At 35.4% G+C, this 23,163-nt stretch overlaps 1 protein-coding gene across 1 annotated transcript; it reads left to right on the forward strand.

Moving 5' to 3' along the window:
- The first annotated feature begins 286 nt into the window (after window positions 1-286).
- LOC133793892 (metalloendoproteinase 5-MMP-like) lies at window positions 287-1,544 on the forward strand. The gene has a single exon (XM_062231134.1). The coding sequence runs from the start codon at window positions 352-354 to the stop codon at window positions 1,270-1,272; it is 921 nt and encodes a 306-aa protein (XP_062087118.1). The 5' UTR covers window positions 287-351; the 3' UTR covers window positions 1,273-1,544.
- Window positions 1,545-23,163: the final 21,619 nt, after the last annotated feature.

Here is a 23,163-nt window from a genome sequence, read left to right on the forward strand (position 1 = left end):
ACAAGAAAAGTAATGAGAATTTAAAAGAATAATATATTTAATAAATATGTGTTAATTAATTATATACATGTATAGTTTTATTATCAAATCAATAATAAATTTTTAGGCAATTTTTTTTTATTCTGCCATGACTTTTGAAGCATTAATTAGGCCACTTTAGATGTAATTAAGGCATGCGTACGTTGTTCCGTCAAACACAAGGCAATAGAATGACTTACTAATTAATACGTATATAAATATATGGTTAATGAAGCCAAAGAGTATACATACTCAAGATATATATATATATATTACTTAGTAGCCTGGCCTGAACTCGATCTAATTATATATCTTATATATTAGTAAGAATTAATGGCTCCCCAAATCCCAATATTGGGAGCAATTCTCCTACTCATAGTTACGCTCTCTTCCATAGACCCAACTGAATCAAAACAACCAGCCTTCAAATTCATGAACCAGTTACAGGGATGTCACAAGGGCCAAAAAGTGTCTGGGATTCACCAACTCAAGCAGTACCTAGAGAGATTCGGATACTTGAGTAATGCTAGTTATAACCACCCCAACCAGTACGATCTGTTTGACGACGTTTTGGAATCTGCCGTTAAGTCCTACCAACAATTCTACCACCTCCAAGTCACCGGAACCCTAAACTCGGAAACCATGAAACTAATGACTATGCCTCGATGTGGAGTTCCTGATATTGTCAAGGAAAACCACCCCCACAGCCATTATCACCACAACCGCAAGCTGATCCATGCCGTTTCTCGATACGCGTTTTTTAATGGAAACCCTCGTTGGGCAAAATCTATGCTCACTTATACATTTTTTTCAAGTGTTTCAGTCCCTGCCGCCCAGAGCTTATCGTCCGCCTGTGCCCGAGCTTTCCAGAAGTGGGCAAATGTGAGCAATTTTACTTTCCAAGAAGTTGCACAGAGCAGCAAAGCAGATATAGTGATCGGATTCCACGTTGGCGACCACGGCGATGGCATTCCCTTCGACGGGCCTGGGGGGTTTACAGCTCATGCATTTGCACCTTCCATAGGGCTTCTCCATTTTGATGGGGATGAGAATTGGAATACCAACCCGGGACCGAACCAGATGGATTTGGAATCGATTGCATTGCATGAGATCGGCCATGTCCTAGGGCTCCAACACGACGATACTGTTCCAGATGCAGTCATGTATTCGATATTAAACTATGGGAATGTGAAGAGGAATCTACATCCTGATGATATTGCAGGAATACGTGCCTTGTATGGTTTGCAACCATAATTATTCAAGTTGCACGATACGTACAAGGTCAAGGACTATATATTTTTATAGTCTTTGTTATATGTAGTTTTTAATAATTAAGCCAATAAATTATCCTACGTACATCGGTACTAGTGGTAAACTTGTCATATAATAAAAGCGCATGATACATTTTCTTATGTTTGTAATATGTCTTCCTATTCTAAGGGAAACATATATAACGAATGAAAGTGTATTATATATGCCATTATATACTTTGCTCTAAATAATGTATTGGCTACTGTACTTGTGTATACTTTCTCTTTATAGGGATAACTTGAAAAATACCCAGTTTTAAGATTAGTTAACTAAAAATAGCTACTAATAATATTTAGTTGAATATTACTCACTTTTTTAAGCACATTTCCCATATTACCCTTAAAACACTACTAGAAGTCCAATGTAAAAATCTCAATCAATCTTTGTCTCTGTCGTGTCATTTACTTCCCTCTTTAAATAATATTTCACTGTCAGTTCCACTATACCACTGTATAATGGGTAGAGTCATTAATAGTTTGGGTATTAATCTAAGAGTTTTAAAAAGTGGGTAAAAATTATAGAGGTTAACTTAAATTGGGTACTAGGTGTAATTTTCACCTCTTTATATAATACTGTATTACCACTTAATTATATTATATAAACTTTATATCCTAATTTATGTCTAACCAATAAATGCATGCTACAATATTTAAAATTTGAAATTGCTACATTAATTTTGAAATTTATTATTTTTATTTAAGTATTGTAATTAATAATATACTATATATGTATGCATTGGTTGGACATAAATTGCATGAATATTGGTGGGCTTTTTTTTTTAACATGTTAAATATTATTAAGAACATATATAATTTTGTTCATATGATGTTAGTTTGTGTAATTGATTTTGAAATTGTGTTCATGATTTTAGATTTCATGTACGTTGGCTGTAGAAAATGTTGATTGACTTGAAATGATGAGTTGGTGCTAGTGATTTTGAAGATTATGTGTAATTTGATGATTATGAGGAAAAATATGAAATTGGGGATTAATTTTGATATTTTGAGGGTTTTTGTTTCTTTATTTGTATGTAGATTTTTTTTTATAATTAAAAACAATTTTTTGACAAGGCATACAGTTGGTAACAAATTGATCAATTGAACAAGAGTATTGCTAGAAGGCATTCTAGGGTGTCCAACACCTTATAACATTACATATATATGACTATTGGTGTAATTTAGTAGACATATGACATATTTTAATTAAAATTAAAATTAAAATATATGAGATTCGATATTTATTTGCACCAATTACGATATAGGGTGTGTATGTTCTTTGACATTTTTCTTTGAACACTATTCTTACTTTATTCTTAATAATTCTTATGATTTTACACTAGCTGCCTACTATATCTGATCTTCAAGGTGAAAAAAATTAACTTGGAGATAATATCAAGACAAGCTCATCGGAATAGAGAATGTTACATACAAACTCGTATAACATTTAGTTACATGAAGAATAGACTGTGATACGTAAATAATAGACTGTGATACGTAAATAGCTCAATAGTATATACCAGCTCTGAGTGGTGTCGAGAGGTTAATATAAAGGTCAAGAGGGTCGGCTTAGGAATTATTCGCTACTTTCACCTCAGAGAAGTCCTATGTACATGGGTTAGCTCGAAAGCTCGATCAATAAAAGTCCAGAAATATAAAAATAAATATCATGATTTAAACGATGGTTCCACTTTTTACGGAACTAATTAGATATTTAGTTTGTTTTATGATTTATTTATGATTTTGAATTCAAATAAAATATCTTGTGACCTTCCCCTAAAAACGTGGGAGGAGAATATGAGATCAATCCTATAAATAAAAGCTGCTCATCGGTCAATTCTGGGATATATGCTCACTTATTGTATAAAAAATGCTATGTGAAATTTATTTTAAAGCTTTAATGCAAAATATTTAAATAAAAGTGACTCGTGGATGTAGGTAGAGTTAACTACTAAACCACGTAAAAATTATATTGTGTTTATCTCGTTAATCATTTAAACTGCTCTTATTTTAGTTGACAAAAATCTGCGTCGACAGTTTGGTACTTTCACTATAACCATTAAACAATTCAACTTTTCCTCCCTAGAAAACGACATATTTTATTACAATATTGGTTGCCCATATTGGTTCAGTACCGCTCCTTGGTGGTGGCAACCCACTTCTTGCTATACTTGAAGAATTCGAACCAATGCCTCAAGGGGAAGAATTTCCCGTGGAAGAATTCCCTTGAGGAGCAGACAAACAACATGTGAATGAAGGCCTGAACAATGACGATGGAAGCTCTTCAACACCTCCTTGGGACACGAGGCAATCTTTTCATCAACTACAAGGGTACTATATGACCCAAAAAGTTATGCACCCATGGTGGAACTAGAAAATTGCTGACTTCAGGTGTAACTTGTCGAAGCCAATAGGCGTAATGAAGAGATGTCCAGAAAGGTCGCCACAGCTACAGTAGCCCCAAGAAGAACATGAGTTTGATTGTGCGAAAGTATAGTACAACTCGAATGGCAATACAAAGGACTCTCCAAACTGAGGCAGGGGAGCAACGAAAAATAATACAAGAGCAAACCCTCAAAGAAACTCTTCTCAAAACACCAATGGTCAAAACCAAACTATGGAAGTTCTTATAGGCATTGGGAATAATCGAGCCCTTCAAGGAGCAACTTGACCAAATAACCTAGAACCTGCTCGGAATAATGAGAAGCCTTTGTTGTTACCCATTTGACACCCTCCATCTCTAATCAGGCACCGCAAAGGTCCATTCGAAGTGAGAGGAGTGCCAACATAGACATCCCACAAAATTCAGGATAGGGATATAGGAAAAGGTCCCGAAACAATAATTCTCCACCAAGAACAAATCACGAGATAGGACATCGAGCGAGACAACCCCAATAATAAGCAACCAGATATGTGTCTAGGTCACGAACTACGAGAATTAGGGTCCATGCTGAGAATCCACCTCAAATTCATCACTAGCATAAAACACACAACGAACATCCAGTTTTGCTGAGGAAAGCTACCAAACGGATTGCCAAGCGATGAACATATGCTTAAATCCAGAATCTATAAGTTGTGAGATGGTTTATTTAATAAACAGACTCACGAGAATTTATTGTAGCTTGTATTCATGGATCCATGGTCCCCACATTGTCTTTGATTAAATTAAGTCTAATAGTCTCAAACAATTGATTTAATTATCAATTATGAATATCAACTTGACTAGGTCAATTTATTGATATTTACATGAATTATGTTGACATGTGAAATTGGCCAATGGTCGTATGTACGATATACGACAACTTTTGAACAATATAAATGTAAATATACGACAGAGTACAAATATCTAAACAAAAAACACATAAATTTATAGTGGTTCAGCCTTTTTCTGATGAACAATAATAACCTAATCCACTTAATATTTAGTATTGAATCACTCCATTGACAATTACAAAGATGAAGTGAAGAGTTCACTCATCGCAGATTTTCCCAGAAGTTAATCAAATGATCGATCCAAAAGTCTCTCCCCAAATGACTCTTTAAAGCTTGGGTGCTAGGCCTGTTGATTTCAGCTTGAACGAGCGTGAACTTTATCCAGCGAAGTGTATTTGGGAGTTTAGGCCTACCACCCTATGAAGAATAAGGTGGGCCGACCACCCCATGTGGTTCTTAGGCATGCTAGGCCGACCACCTCTAGGGGTTAGGGTCAATTCGACCATCCCTAGGGGGCTAGGGCCAAGTCGACCACCCCAAGGGGGTTTAGGCCTTTGTTCATCAGTCTTTTTCAATACTTTGTCATTTTTTCCATGACTTGTGATGCCACGTGCCACTTTCTCATTTGCCACGTCATCTCTTCAATTTTGAGGGATAACATTTGCCCCCCAAGTTTATCGTACTGTGTCCAACATTACGGTAAACTTGATCTGGCCCGAGAAACATATTGTAGTAGTACTCTAACAGCAAAGTCCCTCAAGACATTGCGTAGTACTTTATCAACTATCGATAATTTTCTCAGCACGTATTTTTCAAGGATTTCGGTCCTAAAGGTAGCTATATTTTCAAAGAATTTGACTCTTAAAAACATAATTTGTTTTTCAAGGAATTTTTTTTATACTTAAAAACGACAATATTTTTCAAGGAAAATTGTAATTCCTAAAAATAATCATATTTTTCAAGGAAAATTAATTTCCTAAAAATATAATATATTTTTCAAGGATATTAATCCCTAAAAATACAAAATATTTTTCAAGAAATTTTGAATTCCTAAAAATATAAGATATTTTTCAAGGAATTTGAATTCTTAAAAATATAAGATATTTTTCAAGGAATTTTAATTCCTAAAAATACAAGATATTTTTCAAGGAATTTTAATTCCTAAAAATATGGTTAGCCTAAGAGGCTATAAGTAGATGTACTCATCATATCCCTGACCTATGCGCATACTTTAAGGAAATTCTGAGCTATGAAATTCTCCAACTCTTCATCAACTTTGTGTATCTTCTCTTGGGTAAGTACTCTATCTCAATATTTACGTCTTTGATGAATCTGTCTGAATTTCCTTGCTTTGCTCTATTTTGATTTAAAACAACTAACTTGTTTCAATAAAAAAAAACTTGTTTTCAGTCAAAGATTGGCTTGATCCTTGTTTCATTTTGCGTGATGCTTCAGGGTTTAGAGGTATGTAGGCCGATCACCCTTAGATTTTCCTTAGCCTGGGTGATTTCCAAACCTACACATCCCATCATAGGCCGACCACCCTAGGGTTTCCATTGCTTGGGCGATTTCTAGGACTATAAATCTCATCATAGGCCGACCACCCTTAGGGTTTCCCTAGCTTGGGCTATTTCCAGGCCTACAAATCTCATCATAAGCCGACCACCCCTAGGGCTTCTTTAGCCTGGGTGATTTCCTGGCCTACAAATCCCATCATAGGCCGACCACCCAAGGGTTTCCATAGCCTGGGCGATTTCCAAGTTTTAGGGATTAGGGTACAGGCCGAATACCCCTATGGTTTTCCTAGTTTGGGTGATTTCCAGGCTTATAAACCTTATGATTCAGCGATTTCCAGGGTTTCAGATTCAGGCATAGGCGATTTCCAGGGTTTCAGATCCAGACATAGGCGATTTCCAGGGTTACAAATCCAAGCCTAGGCAGCATTTCCCATGCCCTGGGCGATTTCCCGGCACCTAAAATCTAGGGTGGTCAGCCCAATCATAGACTGACCACCCGGGACCTTATTTTTTCTTTTTCTTTTTATTGATCTCCCAAGGGTCTTCATTCTTCTGTATCAGTTGTTGGAGACTTGAACCTTTACTTTTTCAAACATTTGCTTTGAGTTTGAAGTTGTTCGCCAGGAAGTACTGGACCTTAGGCGTGTTCTTGGCTCTAGGGATGCATACATTGCTTTGAAAGATGAAGAGATCAGCACTCTCCGCAGTACCGCGGAGCTCAAATAGCAGGAAATGACTGAGTTGACTATCAGGGTAACCCAGGTGGAGGGGAAACTTGTCGATCAGCTTAAACAGTCTGAAGCTGAGAAAGAGAAGTTGATTGCTGAAATGGACCAACTGCAGAAGGAAGCTCTTGTCAAGAAGGAGAAAGAGGTCAAGGCTGCCCAGGACAGGGCACGAGAGGAGTATTCAGAGACTGCCTTCTCTTGCTTCTACTTGATTTGGAAGTCCAATAAAAATCAGAACTTGGATTTCCTCCCCGAGAAGATGTGAGCGAAGGAGTTTAAGAAGTGTCTGGCTTGTGAGGCCGCTGAGGCTCAGGGCGGTCTTTCAGATGATACTCCTAGCCCTAGTTAGTATTCTTTTGGTCTTTTTATTCTTTATCTTTCCTTTTGTGCCATTGGTGGGGCACCTTGTACTTGACAGTTTTTACATATGACATTTTATGCCTTTATGCTTTTTTGTTATGAGTACTCAGCGTATTGATTGAAATTTTTTATTTCCAATGCTTACTAAGTATATCAACTCACAACCCTCATTGGTTCAGGTATCAGTATACTCTGAATACATGATTCCTGTGCCAGAGTTGTGCTCATTGGATTCTCCATCAACATATAGCGTCCATACGGGAGTATCTCCTTCCTTCTCGGTATCTCCATTCTCTAATTGGTAGGAAGGGTCTTCAAGGTTGGTGCCCTCGGCTATGAAGTCTGCCAATGCTTGTCCTTTTATCGCCATCCTCGGATGATAAGTGATATCAAACTGTGCTAACTCCACCGCCCATTTGAGTAACCGTCCTGAGGCCTCTGGCTTTTGAAGAACTTGTCGTAGCGATTGATCAGTTAGGACTCGGATCGAGTGAGCTTGGAAGTATGGACGTAGCTTTCGAGAGGCAATTACTAAACAATAAGCTAGCTTTTCAAGAGGGGGATACCTAGACTTCGCACTTACTAGCCTTTTTCTAATATAGTACACAGGGTGTTGTACCCTGTTCTCTTATTTCACCAAAGCAGCACTGATTGCATGCTCAATGATTGCCAAATAGATGAATAATACTTCACCATATATCGTCTTTGTTAGGACAGGTGGTTGGGTGAGGTGCTCCTTCAGGACTTGGAAAGCTTCCTCACATTCCTCGGTCCATTGGATCTTCTTGTTGCCCCTCAGTAAGTTAAATAAAGGGATACATTTGTTCGTAGACTTTGATATGAACCTACTGAGGCAACCACTCTCTCGGTTAAGCTTTGCACTTCTTTGATTGTGGTAGGTGACTTCATGTCGATCAATGCTTTGATATTCTCGGGGTTAGCCTCGATTTCACGTGAATTGACTATGTATCCAAGAAACTTACCAAAACCAACTCCAAACGAACACTTGAGAGGGTTTAACTTCATGTTATACTTTCTATGTATTGCAAAGCATTCCTCCAAGTCTTGAACATGCCTTCCAGCTTCTTTGGACTTGAGCAACATGTCATCGACGTATACCTCCATATCTTTGTCGATCAAGTCTCAAAACATGCCATTCACTAAATGCTAGCAGGTGGCTCCTGCGTTCTTCAAGCCGAATGGCATCCCCTTATAACAGTACAATCCCTTGTCTGTCTAGAAGCTGGTATGTTCCTCATTGGGAGGGTGCATACTTATTTGATTATACCCAGAATATGCATCCATGAATGAGAGTATTTCATTAACTGCCGTTGCATCGACCAGTTGGTCTATTTTGGGTAGTGGGAAGCAGTCTTTGGGGCAGACCTAGTTCAGATATGTGAAGTCCATGCATGTTCTCCACTCCCCATTTGTTTTTGGGACCAGCACGGGGTTTGATACCCAATCAGAGTAGTAAGCCTCCCTTATAAAAATGTTTTCCTTGAGCCGCTAGACCTTCTCCTTCAGGGCTTGAGATTGGTCTTTGTCAAGCAGACTCCTTTTTTGTTGCACTGGTGGATAGTTCTTGTCTATATTGAGGACATGACTTATCACGAATGGAGAAATTCCAACCATGTCCTTATGTGACCAGGCAAAGACGTCCTGGTTTTTCTTCAAAAATTCCACCAACCGTCCTTTAATTTCCACCTTTAACTCCTTCCCAACTTTGATTACTCTATTCGGGTCTTCCTCATCTAGTAGGACTTCATCAAGATCTTCGACTAGTCCCACCCCCATGAAGTCATCCCCAAAGTGAGGATTGATGTTGTTTCCCTTGCTTTGGGAAACTTCCTATAACAACAAATCTTTGTTAAAAGGAGCCCCTGGCTCCAATAGAGTGTTTCTTTCGACGTCAACTTCCATGTTGACAACCTTATCGGTTCCTTCATTCTCTTCACTGCAGGTTACTATCACGTTGTTTATGCATGGTCCTTACTTTACCTTGACCACTGACGCATTATAGCATTCTCGTGCCTCCCTTTGGCTACCCTGTACGCATCCTTGCCCTGCGCTGGTGGGGAACTTCAAAGATAGATGCCAGATAGATACTGCTACGTGTAATGCCATCAAGAGGGGTCTCCTGAGCACTACATTATAAGCCAATGAGAAATCTACCACCAGGTATTCTGTCATTACAGTCTCGTGCCTGGGGGCATCCCCCACCGTGATTGGTAGTCTGATAATTCCTGCTGGTGCTAGGCATTCTCCCATGAACCCATATATCACTTGGGAACACGGTGTCGGGTCCTTGAACGTGAGCTTAATCTTCTTGAGGGATGATTTGTAGATGATATCTACTGAGCTTCCTGTATCCACCAAGCATCTCTTCACCTGGGCATTGGTGATTTTAATGCTAAGGTCCAGAGGGTCATTGTGGGGGTACCTCACGTGTCTGGCATCATCCTCTGTAAAAGTGAGAGTTTCACTTTCATACTTTAGATTTTTTGGAGACCACTCCTCAACTGCCATACACTGGGAAGACTCCCCTACCTCATGTATGAGGGTCCTTGCATATCGCTCACGGGCATTGTTACTGTTGCCTGCTATGTGGGGCCCTCCACATATGGTATCCAGTGTGAAGTCTATAGCTGCCGACTCTAGTGGTGGACTTCTCTGCCTTTAGAATTCTGGATTCCTACTTGGGGTTTCAGTCTTGACTTGGTACCTTGAGAGTTTTCCTGATCAGATAAGAAACTCTTTCTCATCCTTCAATTGTTTGCACTCGTTTGTGTCGTGCCCATAATCATTATGGAAACGACAAAACATATTCTTGTCCTTCTTTCCTTCTGAATGGAAGGGTGGTGGCTTTCGGTATGGTAACTCCTGGTATGTTTCCAAGTAAATCTCAGCCCTTGATGTAGTCAGGATGGTATAATTGGTGAACCTGGGCTGGTATGGCTGATGCTTAGGCTGTTTGTCGGCTGGTGGTGACTTAGCTTTCTTTTCTCCACCCTGCTCGGCACCTGAGGTATTCCTCTTCTTACCGTTGCCCCCAGTGCCGCCCTGAGGGTTTGTGTCGTTCTTATCTGCCTTGACAGTGGTCGGATGGTTTTTGCCTTTTTCTTCCTTCATGATAGCATCATCTAGCTTCATGTATTTTTCGGCTAGGTCCAAGAACTCTTACAAGGTGTTGATAGGGTTCCTGTGTATACTATCCCACAAGGGACTACGATAAATTATTCCTGCCTAGATGGCAACGAACTTCCCTTCATCTCCTACCGTGGACGCTCGGTTTTCCTCTCTCATGAATCTTTGAATGTAGTCTATAAGGGATTCATCTTTCCCTTGCTTGATGTCAGCTAACTAATTGGCATAAACTGGTTGAATCCGCCCGACACTAAAGCCCTTGCAAAATTCCTTCCTGAACTGCTCCTAGGAAGTGATGAATCCAGGTTTTAATTTCCAATACCATTCCTGAGTTGAGTCAGAGAGAGTGGTAAGGAATACCCTACACCTATAATCATACTCCACACCGAGTAACTTCATTTGATCCTCGAACTTCCCAATGTGTCGTACTAGGTCCTCCTTCCCAGTGTATGTTGAGAGTTTCAGGGTCTTGTATTTCGGTAGTGGTTGAGCAGCTTGGATATTAACACTGAAAGGACTCCCACTTCTATGTGCCAACTCGATATTGGAAGGTTTCTTTATCAGACCTTGGATAGCCATGACGAGTGCATCTATTTGAGCCTGCACTGCTGGTGGGATCGCTGCTCCAGGTAGGGTAGACGTCCCTGGTACCCCCTCTTGAGTGCTGGTCCTCCTGTTGATGACTTCCCTCAGATCCTAAGGTTGCGCATCTTTCCCCAGCCTATCAAACACCGTATTGGAGTTATTCATCGGTTCCTTTTGTTAGGAAAATATATATTTGCCTCAATGGAAATGGTAAGAAAATATTACAATTCTATGCAAAATATTACAATAGACAAGGGTTGATTAAATAAAGTGTTATAACTCTATAACTGAAAATACAAATACAAGGAGAAGAAGATGTAAGATGATAGAAAGGACAACTCTATTACAAAAGGAAATAGAAAGTAAACTAGAAGTGTTTGAACAAAGGAAATAAAAGGATTACAACTCTTAAACAAAAGTACAAGTAAATAGAATAAGAAGAAAAGAAGAAAATAAGAACAAGAACCAAAACAATAAACTCTCACTCACACAACCAAAGTGAAGAGTGTTGGGGATCACCAACTTGAACAAGGTTTGAAACCTTTGTCCAAAAGCTTATTTCCCCCTAACTCAAGCACTAAGGGATCTCTCACATATTATAGGAAATGCTTTATAGAATAATCAAGCATCAAGGTGTTTCTAGCCAAGTGCTCTAATGGATAGAAAATGTTGTGTCTTTCAAGTGAGCTATGGGCTCCTATTTATAGAGTTTAGAGACACCCTTTGAATTTCAAATTCCACCAACCCCCATGGCTGTTACCAATGTTTTATTGGATTAATATGGAATTAAATATGAGATTTGGGAGTTATTTGGGTTTTTTGAGCCGTTCAACAAAGATTGAAAAAACTGAAAAATTGGTCAGTTTTGGCCTGTGGCCGTGGCCAGAGACATTAGTGGCCGCGGCCACTAGCCTCTGTCCCACAGGCCGCGGCCACCAACATTCAGTGGCCGCAGCCACAGACCATTTTCAGCACTAAAAAATGTGCTGTTTTTCCAAACGGTTCCAAACCCTCCCAAATGATTTTGTAACTCCCAAAACACATTATTGGGGTTAAAATCATATCTCTAACAGCCATATCACATATGGCTGTATGAAATTCATCTCAATATTGTGTAACAATAATTTTACACAATAAAGGGTAATATTTGGAAGTTACAAATTTGTAACACCAAATATGTTACATTATTTGGATATATCTCATATATCTAAATATTATAACTCTCTATTATATGTTACAATATGTGACACACTTTGTCACATTTATTTAATCTAAAACATTATATTATAATATAATATAATATTACATTATATTATAAAATAATATAACACTTTTCCCTTGCAAGACTGAGGGTGTAGGGGTGGTAGGTCCGCCTTGTCCTCCTACATGACTTTGAGATTTTGAGCAACCGTTTCCATTCCTGTCATGCCTCTCAGATATTTGACCCTCATCTTCTGCGTTGTTTCGTCGCTCCCCTTGGGAGGGGCCTTCGGGTTGGTAATACTCCTACCCCAAGAAGAAGTGTTATTCTTCTTAGTCATGGAGGAGGTAGTCTTGGACTGTGCCTCTTCATCCTGTCTCTGGAAAAATGGCTCTGAGAGTGTCCTTGGGGTCCTACTCCTCCCCTAGGACTCTCTGTTACTGTTGTCTCGCATTCCTGCTGCTTTGGCCTAAGCCTCCCTCACTGCCTGTGCAACAGCTTCAGCGTTAGCTCGGACTAACTGAGTAGCCGCCTCCAAGGCCACATCAGCCTCTTGGTGTCTTCGGTCAGCTTCCTGCTCCCTTTAAATCATTCTCTGGACTTGCTCATCTATCTCCCATCATTGTCGTTCCATAGTCTCCCTCTGAAGGGCAATTTCTGCAGCAAGGGCCTCCTGCCTCGCCAGAAATTGCGCCATCTCCTCTTGGTGAGCATCATGTGGATCCTCCGCATCAGGTTGATCTCCAACCTCCACCTGAGGTTCATTAACGGGATCTATGGGATCCTGGGTGGTGGAATCCCTAGGAGCAGTCTTCCTTGTCTCATTGGATTTTTGAGGCATCGTAAATTGATGAAAGTGTGTTTCTTGGTTTCGTACTCTCAATGAAAGCACCAAAATATTGACCTGTGAAATTGGCCAACGGTCGTATGTACAGTATACGACACCTTTTTAATGAAATAAATTGAATAAATGATAGAGTACGATTATCTTAAGTAAACACATAGGAATTTTATAGTGGTTCAACCCTGTTCTAATGAACAGTAATAACCTAATCCACTTAGTCTTTAGTATTGAATTACTCGATCGACAATTACAAGTACGAAATGCTGAGTTCTCTTGTTAAAAATATTTTTCTCCCAAAATTATAGAAAAAGAGATCCCCTGAAATGAAGCCATGGATGCTTTATTTATAGTACCCAGGGGTTGTTACATAACCAGTAATACTGGGATCATGGTTTGGTACACGATTGTCAGGTAGTGGAGATACGTGTGCACCTCCCTATGATCATGAGATCGTGGGTCTTCTCATTGTTTCTCTAGATCGTGGTGGATAATGCACGATAGAAACCTCTGAGGAAGATGTTTAGTCTTTGTTGGTATGTCATACTTAGGTGCTAGCCCCGACGACCCAAGCTTGGGTGCTAGGCCTTTGACCTTCTGGGTGCTGGACTTGTTGATCCTCTGGGTGTTAGGCCTGTGACCTTTTGGGTGCTAGGCCTGCTGATCTCAGTTTGAACAAGTGTGGGTATTTCTCAGTGAAGTATAATTGGGGGTTTGAGCCGACCACCCTATGAAGAGTAGGGTTTGCCGACCACCCTAAGGTTTGGGGTCAGGCCGACCACCCCTAGGGATCCTTCGACATACTGGGGCCGACCACCCCCTAGGGCTCTTGGGCCTGCTTAGGCCAACCACACCTAGGGGGTTTAGGCTTGGTCGATTTCCCCATAGGTCCTGGACCTATCTTTTTTTCCCGTCGGTCTTTTCTCAATACTTTGTCATTTTTCCCTGATTTGTAATGTCATGTGTTGCATTCTCATTTGCCACGTCATCCTCTTATTTTTGAGGGATAACAAGTAGATCTAGAATCAATAATCTAAACAGATTTATCATTCTCTAAAACACATGTTTCTAAGATATATGAACTATAATTATTATCTTTGTTTTTCGTTGCTAGAAACTTAGGGCAATCTTGTTTCCAATGACCCTTCTCTTTGTAGGTAAAACACTTACATTTACCTTTCTTGTTTATCTTTTTCTTCCCCTTAGGCATCTGTGCACTAGGTTGTGCACTCGTCTTTGTAGGCTTTGCAAGCCTGGGGTGTTGTTTTGTCCATCTTTCCTCTTGTTTCCAGCTTTTGAAGACTAATCTTGGTAAGCTTCAGCCTTAGTTGGATCAACAGTAACAACAGTAGTTATCTTTTCTCCTCCCTTTCTTGGTCCACCCATGATAGACTCGAAAGTCTGAAGCTCGTTCATGAGTTGCATCAGACCATAAGTGAGTTTATTCATCACATAGTTGGTGGTGACGGTAGGAAAGCTGGAGAGAGACTGTTGAGGATCAATTCAACTTGAGTTTCCTCATCTATTATTGCTCCATGCAGTCCAGCTTCCTGAAATTAATTTGTCATTTTGATAAGATGATCGCAAACATGTTGAGACGGTGCCATCCGAGTATTGGCATAATTCTTGGTGGCTTCAAAACGAGTCTGTGCTGACTTGGCACCAAACATGTCTTGGAGCTAATCCATGATTTCGTAGGCCGTCTCAACATTATCCATATTTTTCTTGAGAGTGTCGACCATACTAGTCAACATGTAGTACTGCACCTTGTTGTTAGTCGCGTGCCAATGCTCATACTTATCCCTCACAGACTTGGGGCTGGAACTTCCGGGGATTCCTCAGTCATGACGAACTTGGAGTTGTCACCAATCAACATAATGTTGATGTTTTTCTTCCATTTAAGGAAGTTTGTTTCAGTGAGTTTCTCCATCGAAAGTTGAGAAATGATGGGAGTAGACACAACCATACTTAAAACTATCAGTTATCAATAAAATAGAAATCAATCACTTTTGCTCAATAAAACTTCTATTCACTCTAGCACAACATATACCATACATATGTAAGATATGGAAAAAAAAATACCAAAATAATCATATCTCTACTTTTCTAAGTTTTTAACTATTATATGATATCGTTGTTCCGATAGGCGAGAGTAAAAAAATATCATTAGTTAAATAGAGTTGTAAACTCAGTTAATAATGGACACCATTATTTTTTTTTTTTGAATAATGGACACCATTATTAACAACCTACTATTTGATCAAAATAAGAAAACAAAATCTCTTAATTTATGAGTCAGACTCATGGTTTCGATAATCAATAGATTTAGTCCTAATAGTCACCGTAGGGGTGAGTCTAGTAGAATTTAACCTATAATTATCTATCTTTCGAAATCTAACCTTGTCAAAATAACTAATGAACACCTTCTGTATGGGGACGAATCAAAGCGTCTCGAGGCCCAATTAAACTATTGACATTGTTAAACTAACGGTGGATATCGAATATAATTTTTAAAATAAGCTCATTATTAAATAAAAATAGTATTTTTATTATTAATTCTCGAAAATTAATGATTCTTGTTCTCCAAAAAATTGTAAAGTTATATTTTTAAAACCAAAATCCTATAATTTTCTATTAATTCTAAAGTGTCACATTGAAATAAATTCAATTAAATTAGAATTAATTTGTTGCTAATTAATATTTAGGTTTAACAATTATAATGAACAACTCGGGCAAATGGGCCTTAACAATTGGGCTTGTATGGAGGAGGACTGGGTCCAGTATGTCGTTCCCATTACTAAGGCCCCCATACTTCCATACAAGGTCCAAAAGACAGGAATTTAAACATTCGTTTTATTAATTGTTATTAATTGATTAGGCCCACTATAGTCATGCAAAGCAAATGAGCTTTCACAAGTGGAACCACCCACAAGAGATTCATATATTAATCAAACATATGGGCCACTATATGCATCTAAGCCCAATTGCAAAAATACCACATATAGTGCAAACAGACATGTTATAATTGGATGGGCCTAATCATGTTACTATATGAGTAAATCTATGAATTTTGCAAAAATACCATAATTTATTTCATTTGCAAAAATACCACAAATAATATATTTCTTAGAATTTATCCAAAAATTTAATTAAATTTGTGCAAAAATATATAAGTCAATTTAAATGAAATTTATTAACAATTATCAAAACTTAATTTAAATGAAATTTATCAACAGTCAACTTAGTTTAGGTCATTTTGAAAAATATTAATTTAATTTAAATATGATTTATCAACAATTAACCAAAGTTAATTTAAATCCCATTTATTAAACAATATTTTATTAATTGGTTTGAAAAACGTGATATTTAAAAAAAAATTTAACCAGTTATAAATTTTTAAACAAATATCACTAACTGTTTTTTAAAAAATATCTTATAAAGTTAAACAAATTCAAATATCTATAAAAATATCTAGTCAACAAATTTTCAAATTTCAAATTATCTAAATATTAAAATCTATAGAATAATCAGATATTATTATTTTTAAATAAAAGATTTCAAAAATATCTTTAATATCTGATAACTTAATTCTAATATTTTAATATATTAAAATATTTAAAATTAATTAGTTAACCTATTTTTAAATTTGAATTTGAATATTTGTAGAAAATATCTATTTTTTTAAAAGATCAAACAACAAAAATATCGTATTTCAAAAAAGATATTTTTAAATAATAGAAAAAATCTAATATTTTTGTATTAACCCATTAAAAAATACATTCAAAATTTGAATTTTAAGAAAAAATTCATCGCAAGCTGCAACTAGAGCCCAAAATTCAAGAAAAAATTTATCGCAGGTCGCGGCTTGTGAACAGGTGGCCGTGGCTAGAGCCCGAAAAAAAAATTCAATAAAATTTTGTGTAATTTTTCAACCCAAAAACGGTTTCTAAATAATTTTTACCATGTTTTATATCAAATAAAGCATTTATAAAAATTAATTGTATAGAAAACACAACAAAATAACCCAAATTTGCTAATAATCACATAAGAATCAATATGCTTCATAAAAAACAAGAAATCCATCCAATTATTCAACATATCAAATAATTCAATTTTTACCATGTTCAAGCATGAAAATAAACATTACCAAAGGCTCTGAGGTCAGATGCTGGGAAAACTTATACAAGATCTTAATTATTTTCATATATATATCATATATTAAACACATTAATATAAGACAACCTAGAACATGTTTCTACAATTGAATTTAAACAGAGATAATGATAAGAACACTTACATTATACGCAGTGGAATGAATGAGTCATTCATTCAGTTTCTCTAACCCTTGTATCCTTTCTACCGCAGGGTATCACCAAGAAACGGAACCGATCTTCAATTTTCTTCACAGTCTTCCAAAGTATCCTTAGAAACACCTAGACTAGAGTGGGAAATTCTCAACACATGAGATAGATACAAAGTGAAGAAGAATAGTGGAGAATATTGAGGCTTAGAAAATGACTTATGCTGTAGAGAGAGTCTAAAACCCTAAAGCATTAAAACTACATCTTCAGATCATCTGTCAGATTGTCTAATCATATTATATGTTTTCAACTCTCACTTAGCATTCCTTTTATAGGCTCAACTAGGTCATTTATTTTAATTAAAAAATCAATAAAATAATAGATAATATCAGCCGAATGGTCGAAATTATCATGGGTTTTAGGCCTATGAAATTTTCCATTTAATTATAAGCTCATTGGACTTAAAATCAAGGCCTATGTTATTTTCTATTGATTTAATTATTTAAATCATTTATCAAATTAATTATTTATAATTTGAACCTTGATTTAAACTTATTTATTAATTTAGACACCAATTTGTCTTCATTAATAAATCTGGCCTAAAATCTCTTTTCTTCTCTAAATTGTATAACTCTGTGAAACTATCCAAAATTGACATGATCAACTTTGATAATTCTAATTGATAATTAAATAAATTAATTGAGACTATCTAGATGATTTTATCCAAGGTACAGTGGGGACCACGGGCCTATGAAATCAAACTCCAATAAGTTATCATAAATTTAACAAATAAATTTACTAACTTATTAATTCCTCGCGACTCCACTAAAGACTCATAATTGCACTCTTGAATTCATAGAACGCTCTATAACGAATATAGATACGTTATTAATTATCCATTATTACAACCATAATTGTCACTCAATCCTCTATAGACGGTCTATAATGAGATGAGACTAAAATACCATTTTACCCATCATTGTCTTTTATCCATAAAACACTTGGTTCCTTGTAAATGATATTTCATTAAACTAATATTAATTACTGAAATGAGATATCTATCATTTAGCACCTTGAACCAAACTAAAAGGAAACTGTTGTTTTACTTCTTCATCAGAAGCTATAGATGTTCATATCTATGATTAACACTCCCACTCAATTATACTATTGAGTTCCCAAGATGTAAGTATGGGCTAGTCCGTAGGGTAAGCTGGTAACGAACAAGTCAAAGAACTCAAATAATACAATCAGTTAGAATACTAACCACTTAGAATTGAGATTGAATTGACCTATGGTCAACTATATGATATGACTAGAATAGATAACAACAGTATGTTTACTTATCCTATCTACTGTCAATATTGGTCCAGTCTGATGTAACAAATACATTCGATCTTATCTACTTTGCTAATGTTCTGGAAAGAACATAACACTGCGATGTGTAAGTAGATCATATCGTAGATTGGCAAGTCACTGTAAATCTTGTGCATTGACTAATCTTAGGACTAACTTATTTTGATCATATAATCATATTTATATTCCACTGTGATTACGTCACTATAAATACGATTAGCTATATGCTTGAGATTTAATAGAAGTTTAAATTAAACATATAATCATGAAAATAAAACATGTGTTCAAAGTGATTGACCAAGTCAGAAAATTATTTCTATTATTTTATTGATAATAAAATAAGATTACAAAGAAATTAAGTTTTAATTAGGTCATAAAATCCCAAAAAAAAAAAAAAACCTTCATCATATCTCAAGATGAATAGGCGTGGAGATCTATCTTGACAGGTTGGTCATCACCAATTGATGTTGACGCAAAAACTGGGAAAACAACGGTAAAATCTGAGTTAAATTGGTCAAATGCTGATGATTTATTGTCCAGTTACAATAACAAGGCCTTACACGCTTTGTTCAATGGTGTTGGTGAATGGTATATTTAACTTATATCCTCTTGTGATTCGGCCAAAGAAGCTTGGAAAATCCTTCAAACTCAATTTGAATGAACTGTTGATGTCAAGCGTTCTAGGTCCATTATGCTACAAACAAAATTTGAGGATCTTAGAATGTCTAAAACTGAAACTCTCGCTGAATTTTATAAGAGATTGTGTGATGTTGCTAATGAATTTTTTGCCTTAGGTGAGAAATTAAATGAATCTGTGTTAGTGCGAAAGATTATTCGTGTTTTACTTGAAAAGTTTAGCACCAAGTTAACAGTTATGGAGGAGGCTAAAGATCTGAATTCCATGAAAGTGGAAGAACTGATGGGTTCATTACGAACCTTTGAACTGAATCAACAAATCTGAAAAAAAAAAAAAAAAACCAAACAAGGTAAATGAAAAAGAGAATCAATTGCCTTGAAAAGTTTAGAAAATGTGAGTTTAGATGATGAAGATGATAATGAGTATTGACAAGAAATTTTAAAAAATATATGAAAATATTGGGCAATAAAATGAATTTTTCTAAATTCTCGAAAGGTAACACATATTATAAACCTTTTGTTCCTAACAATAAAAAATGAGTTCAATGCAGGGAGTGTGATGGTTTTAGTCACATTTAGTCAGAATATGCAAATACCTTGAAAATGAATAAAAATGGTATGAATGCTACTTGGAGTGATGATGATGTTGAGATTAGTGTCCTTTAAAGCATATGCATTGAACAATGTTTTATGATATAAATAATTGAAATGAATTTTAGCGTATATTTATTGTTTATTATTATAATTAAAATAATATTGTATGAATATCAGAAAGTTCTCAAATTCATTATTGTAACTATAATAATCTTGTATTGGTAGGAGAGGATTAAGATTGTGGGGAACATATTTAAATAGTTCACAGTAAAACAAAGTTATATGGCATATTTGGATTAAATATTGTAAGTACGGTTCACTAATATTATGAATACATGTAATCTAGAACCGAATTACTACTGTAGTAGAACATCTTAGTGGAGGTACTTTGTATAAAGTGGTTATAAATGAACGGGACCCAATATGTTATTAATACTTAATAATATCGATTACTTTATAAGTATTAATTTAACATATCAATAAGATGAGCATATACAAATTGATCTTAATCCTCAAGTTATTATGAACTTTAGTTTATGTCATATGAGTTCTTTGATTCACCCGTTATTGTTTGTCAGAACTATCAAGCTGAAAACTTTTATTTTGGGAATTCATTGATGTAGATGGCTAGGGACATAATATACAGATATGGAATCTATACCTTTTTGAGAGGAATTGAATAATGGTTCTCTTAAGGGTTGACTTTTGGAACTGAAAGGTAATTGACCTCAAATTCATAAATCAGTTTATGAATTAAACTTCACTAGTAAAGTTAATGGTACTTCAGGAAACAAGATATAATTAAAGAGGTTAAATGGTAATTAATTCCTACTTTAATTACAAACCATTAATAGAGGATTGAATTGTATGTAGTGATTAAATCGATGGACACTTTTTATATTTAAAAGTACTAATAAATAAATGTTTATAATTACAATAGTGCAGTCTCATATTTTTAGTGGAATAATATTGAGATTAATAAATTAAGGTTATTATATTAAAGATTTTTAGTTAATAATCTAAATTTATTGGAGCTTTAAATTATAAGTTCATAGGTCCCCGAGATGGCTCTATCAACACTATTCAATGTAAGAGTTGAAATTAAAAAGAACTATGGAAAATACATATTTGGAAGAATTTTTTTTCAGGGTTAAATATGTAATTGAGACAAATTAATTAATATAATTTTCAAAATTAATATATTTTTCAAAAATTATATTATAAATAAAATGGTATTTTCGAAAGTAGCAATTAAATAATTAATATAATTAATTAATTTTATCTATTTAAATAAATGTAAAAAGATATTTTTGATAAATCAAATTGGATTTGAATTTGAAATGATATTTTTTCTTTAATTAATTTGATAAGATAAGTTATCAAGTTTATATATTTTTGAATAAATCATTATTAAATAATAATTAAAAGAAAATTGTTGTAACACATCCCTGAAATCATGGATGTGTTACACGCCAACTACACTGCATGCACTGTAATTGGCGTGTAACAAAGTCCAAGAACGAGTCTTGAATATTTCTTTTATTTATTTAATTGTTTAATAATTTATTTATATTTTGAATTTTAAAATTTAATTAATTCTTTTATAAATCTATCAGATGGAAATAGTTTCAGAATACGCTTCACAGAGAGAAAATTCTAAGCTTTTCACAGAGAAAAAAATATATCGTATTATTTTTCTCTATCTCTGAAAACTGTCTCAAATGTAATATTCCAAGATCTCATGAGTTGAGTACATCTTGTGAATCAGAAATTTTGCCACCATTAATCTACGTGCCCACAGACGTCTTGAGGTGTATAGATACATCTTGGAAGATCTTGGTCTGAGTACTCAAAAGGCTACTTTGGATTGGATGTTCATTGGAGTTACTAAAAGATAGCAAATAGTCTTGATTGTTCTACTACTGGTAAATCCTTATCTTTTTATTTCTCTCTGATTAATATTTTTCATATTAATGGATCTGTTATTTAAAGATTGTTTAAATAAATATTTTTAAAATCTCTGGGCCCACCACCCCGTGCTTTTTGCTGTGCACATGGTAAACCAGTTACCAACAAAAACTCATTCCCACTTGTCATTTTTGTGGCATCAAATGTAACATTTGACCAAAGTGCTTTACTATGATGAATTTTTTTTAAGTCAAATCATTTTCATCATGTGAATTTTAAAAAGATGCAAAAGAAAAATTTTGCGTCTAAACAAATGTGGGTAAAAAAGGATGTGAATAATTGTCTTCCTGCTTTTACATGCTATAGAACTCATACATCTAATTCTTGGTGCTTTGATAATGGATGTTCTAGACATATGACAGGTAACGAGAACATACTCATCAATGTAAAATCTATGAAATGTGGTGCAGTAACTTTTGATAATGGTGTGGCAGGTAAATTTCATGGAAATGGAACCCTAAATTTGGAAGGGTTACCTAAACTAAAAAATGTTCAGCTGATTAATGGATTGAAAGTTAACTTAATTAGCTTAAGTCAAATTTGTTATCAAGGATACACTGTTAATTTTTCTTGTGATGATTGTAGTGTGATTGATAAAAAATAGAAATTGTGTTCTAAAAGGATTTAGTTCAGTTGACAATCTAGTTCAAAATTTGTTTTGTCACTCGGCCATAAGCAATTCTATTGATTTGTGGCATAAAAAACTTGGTCGGGTTAATTTAAAAAACTTGAAAAATTTGTCAAATGCAGGTATTGTTCGTGGTTTACCCAAATTGGGTAGAGAATCTACTGATAAGTGTGGGCCTTTCCAACTTGGTAAGCAATTAAAGATCACTCACAAATGTATCTTAGATGTGAATACCACCAAGGCCTTAGAATTGCTTCACATGGATCTAATGGGTCCAATTCAGGTTGAAATCTTAAATGGATAAGGATACAATTTTGTGGGTGTAGATGACTTCTCTCGTTTTACTTGGGTTGATTTTTTAAGAGAAAAATTTGACTATGGGTGTAAATTGGATACTTCAACCGTTTTTTATGACAACACTAGTGCAATAAATATTTCTAAAAATCCAGCTCAACACTCATGTACAAAACATATTGATATTAGACACAATTTCATTAGAGAGCATGTCGAGAATAAAACACTAATCTTGGAATACATTGAGACTGACATACAAATTGTTGATATTTTCACAAAGTCCCTAGATTCAGTTCGGTTTGATTCCCTTATGAAATCCTTGGGGGTTTGTAGTATATAATTTTTTGTTTTATTCTTGACCATCTTTCCCTAGTTGCTTATCAAATAATTGTATACATGTTTAATCAATTTTCAAACTTATTCAAAAAATTTGTGAATACTTTCTTTTAGATTAATTATTTTTTTATATATG

The sequence above is a fragment of the Humulus lupulus genome, chromosome 8, assembly GCF_963169125.1.
Source record: "Humulus lupulus chromosome 8, drHumLupu1.1, whole genome shotgun sequence".
In the NCBI taxonomy this organism is placed as follows: Eukaryota; Viridiplantae; Streptophyta; class Magnoliopsida; order Rosales; family Cannabaceae; genus Humulus; species Humulus lupulus.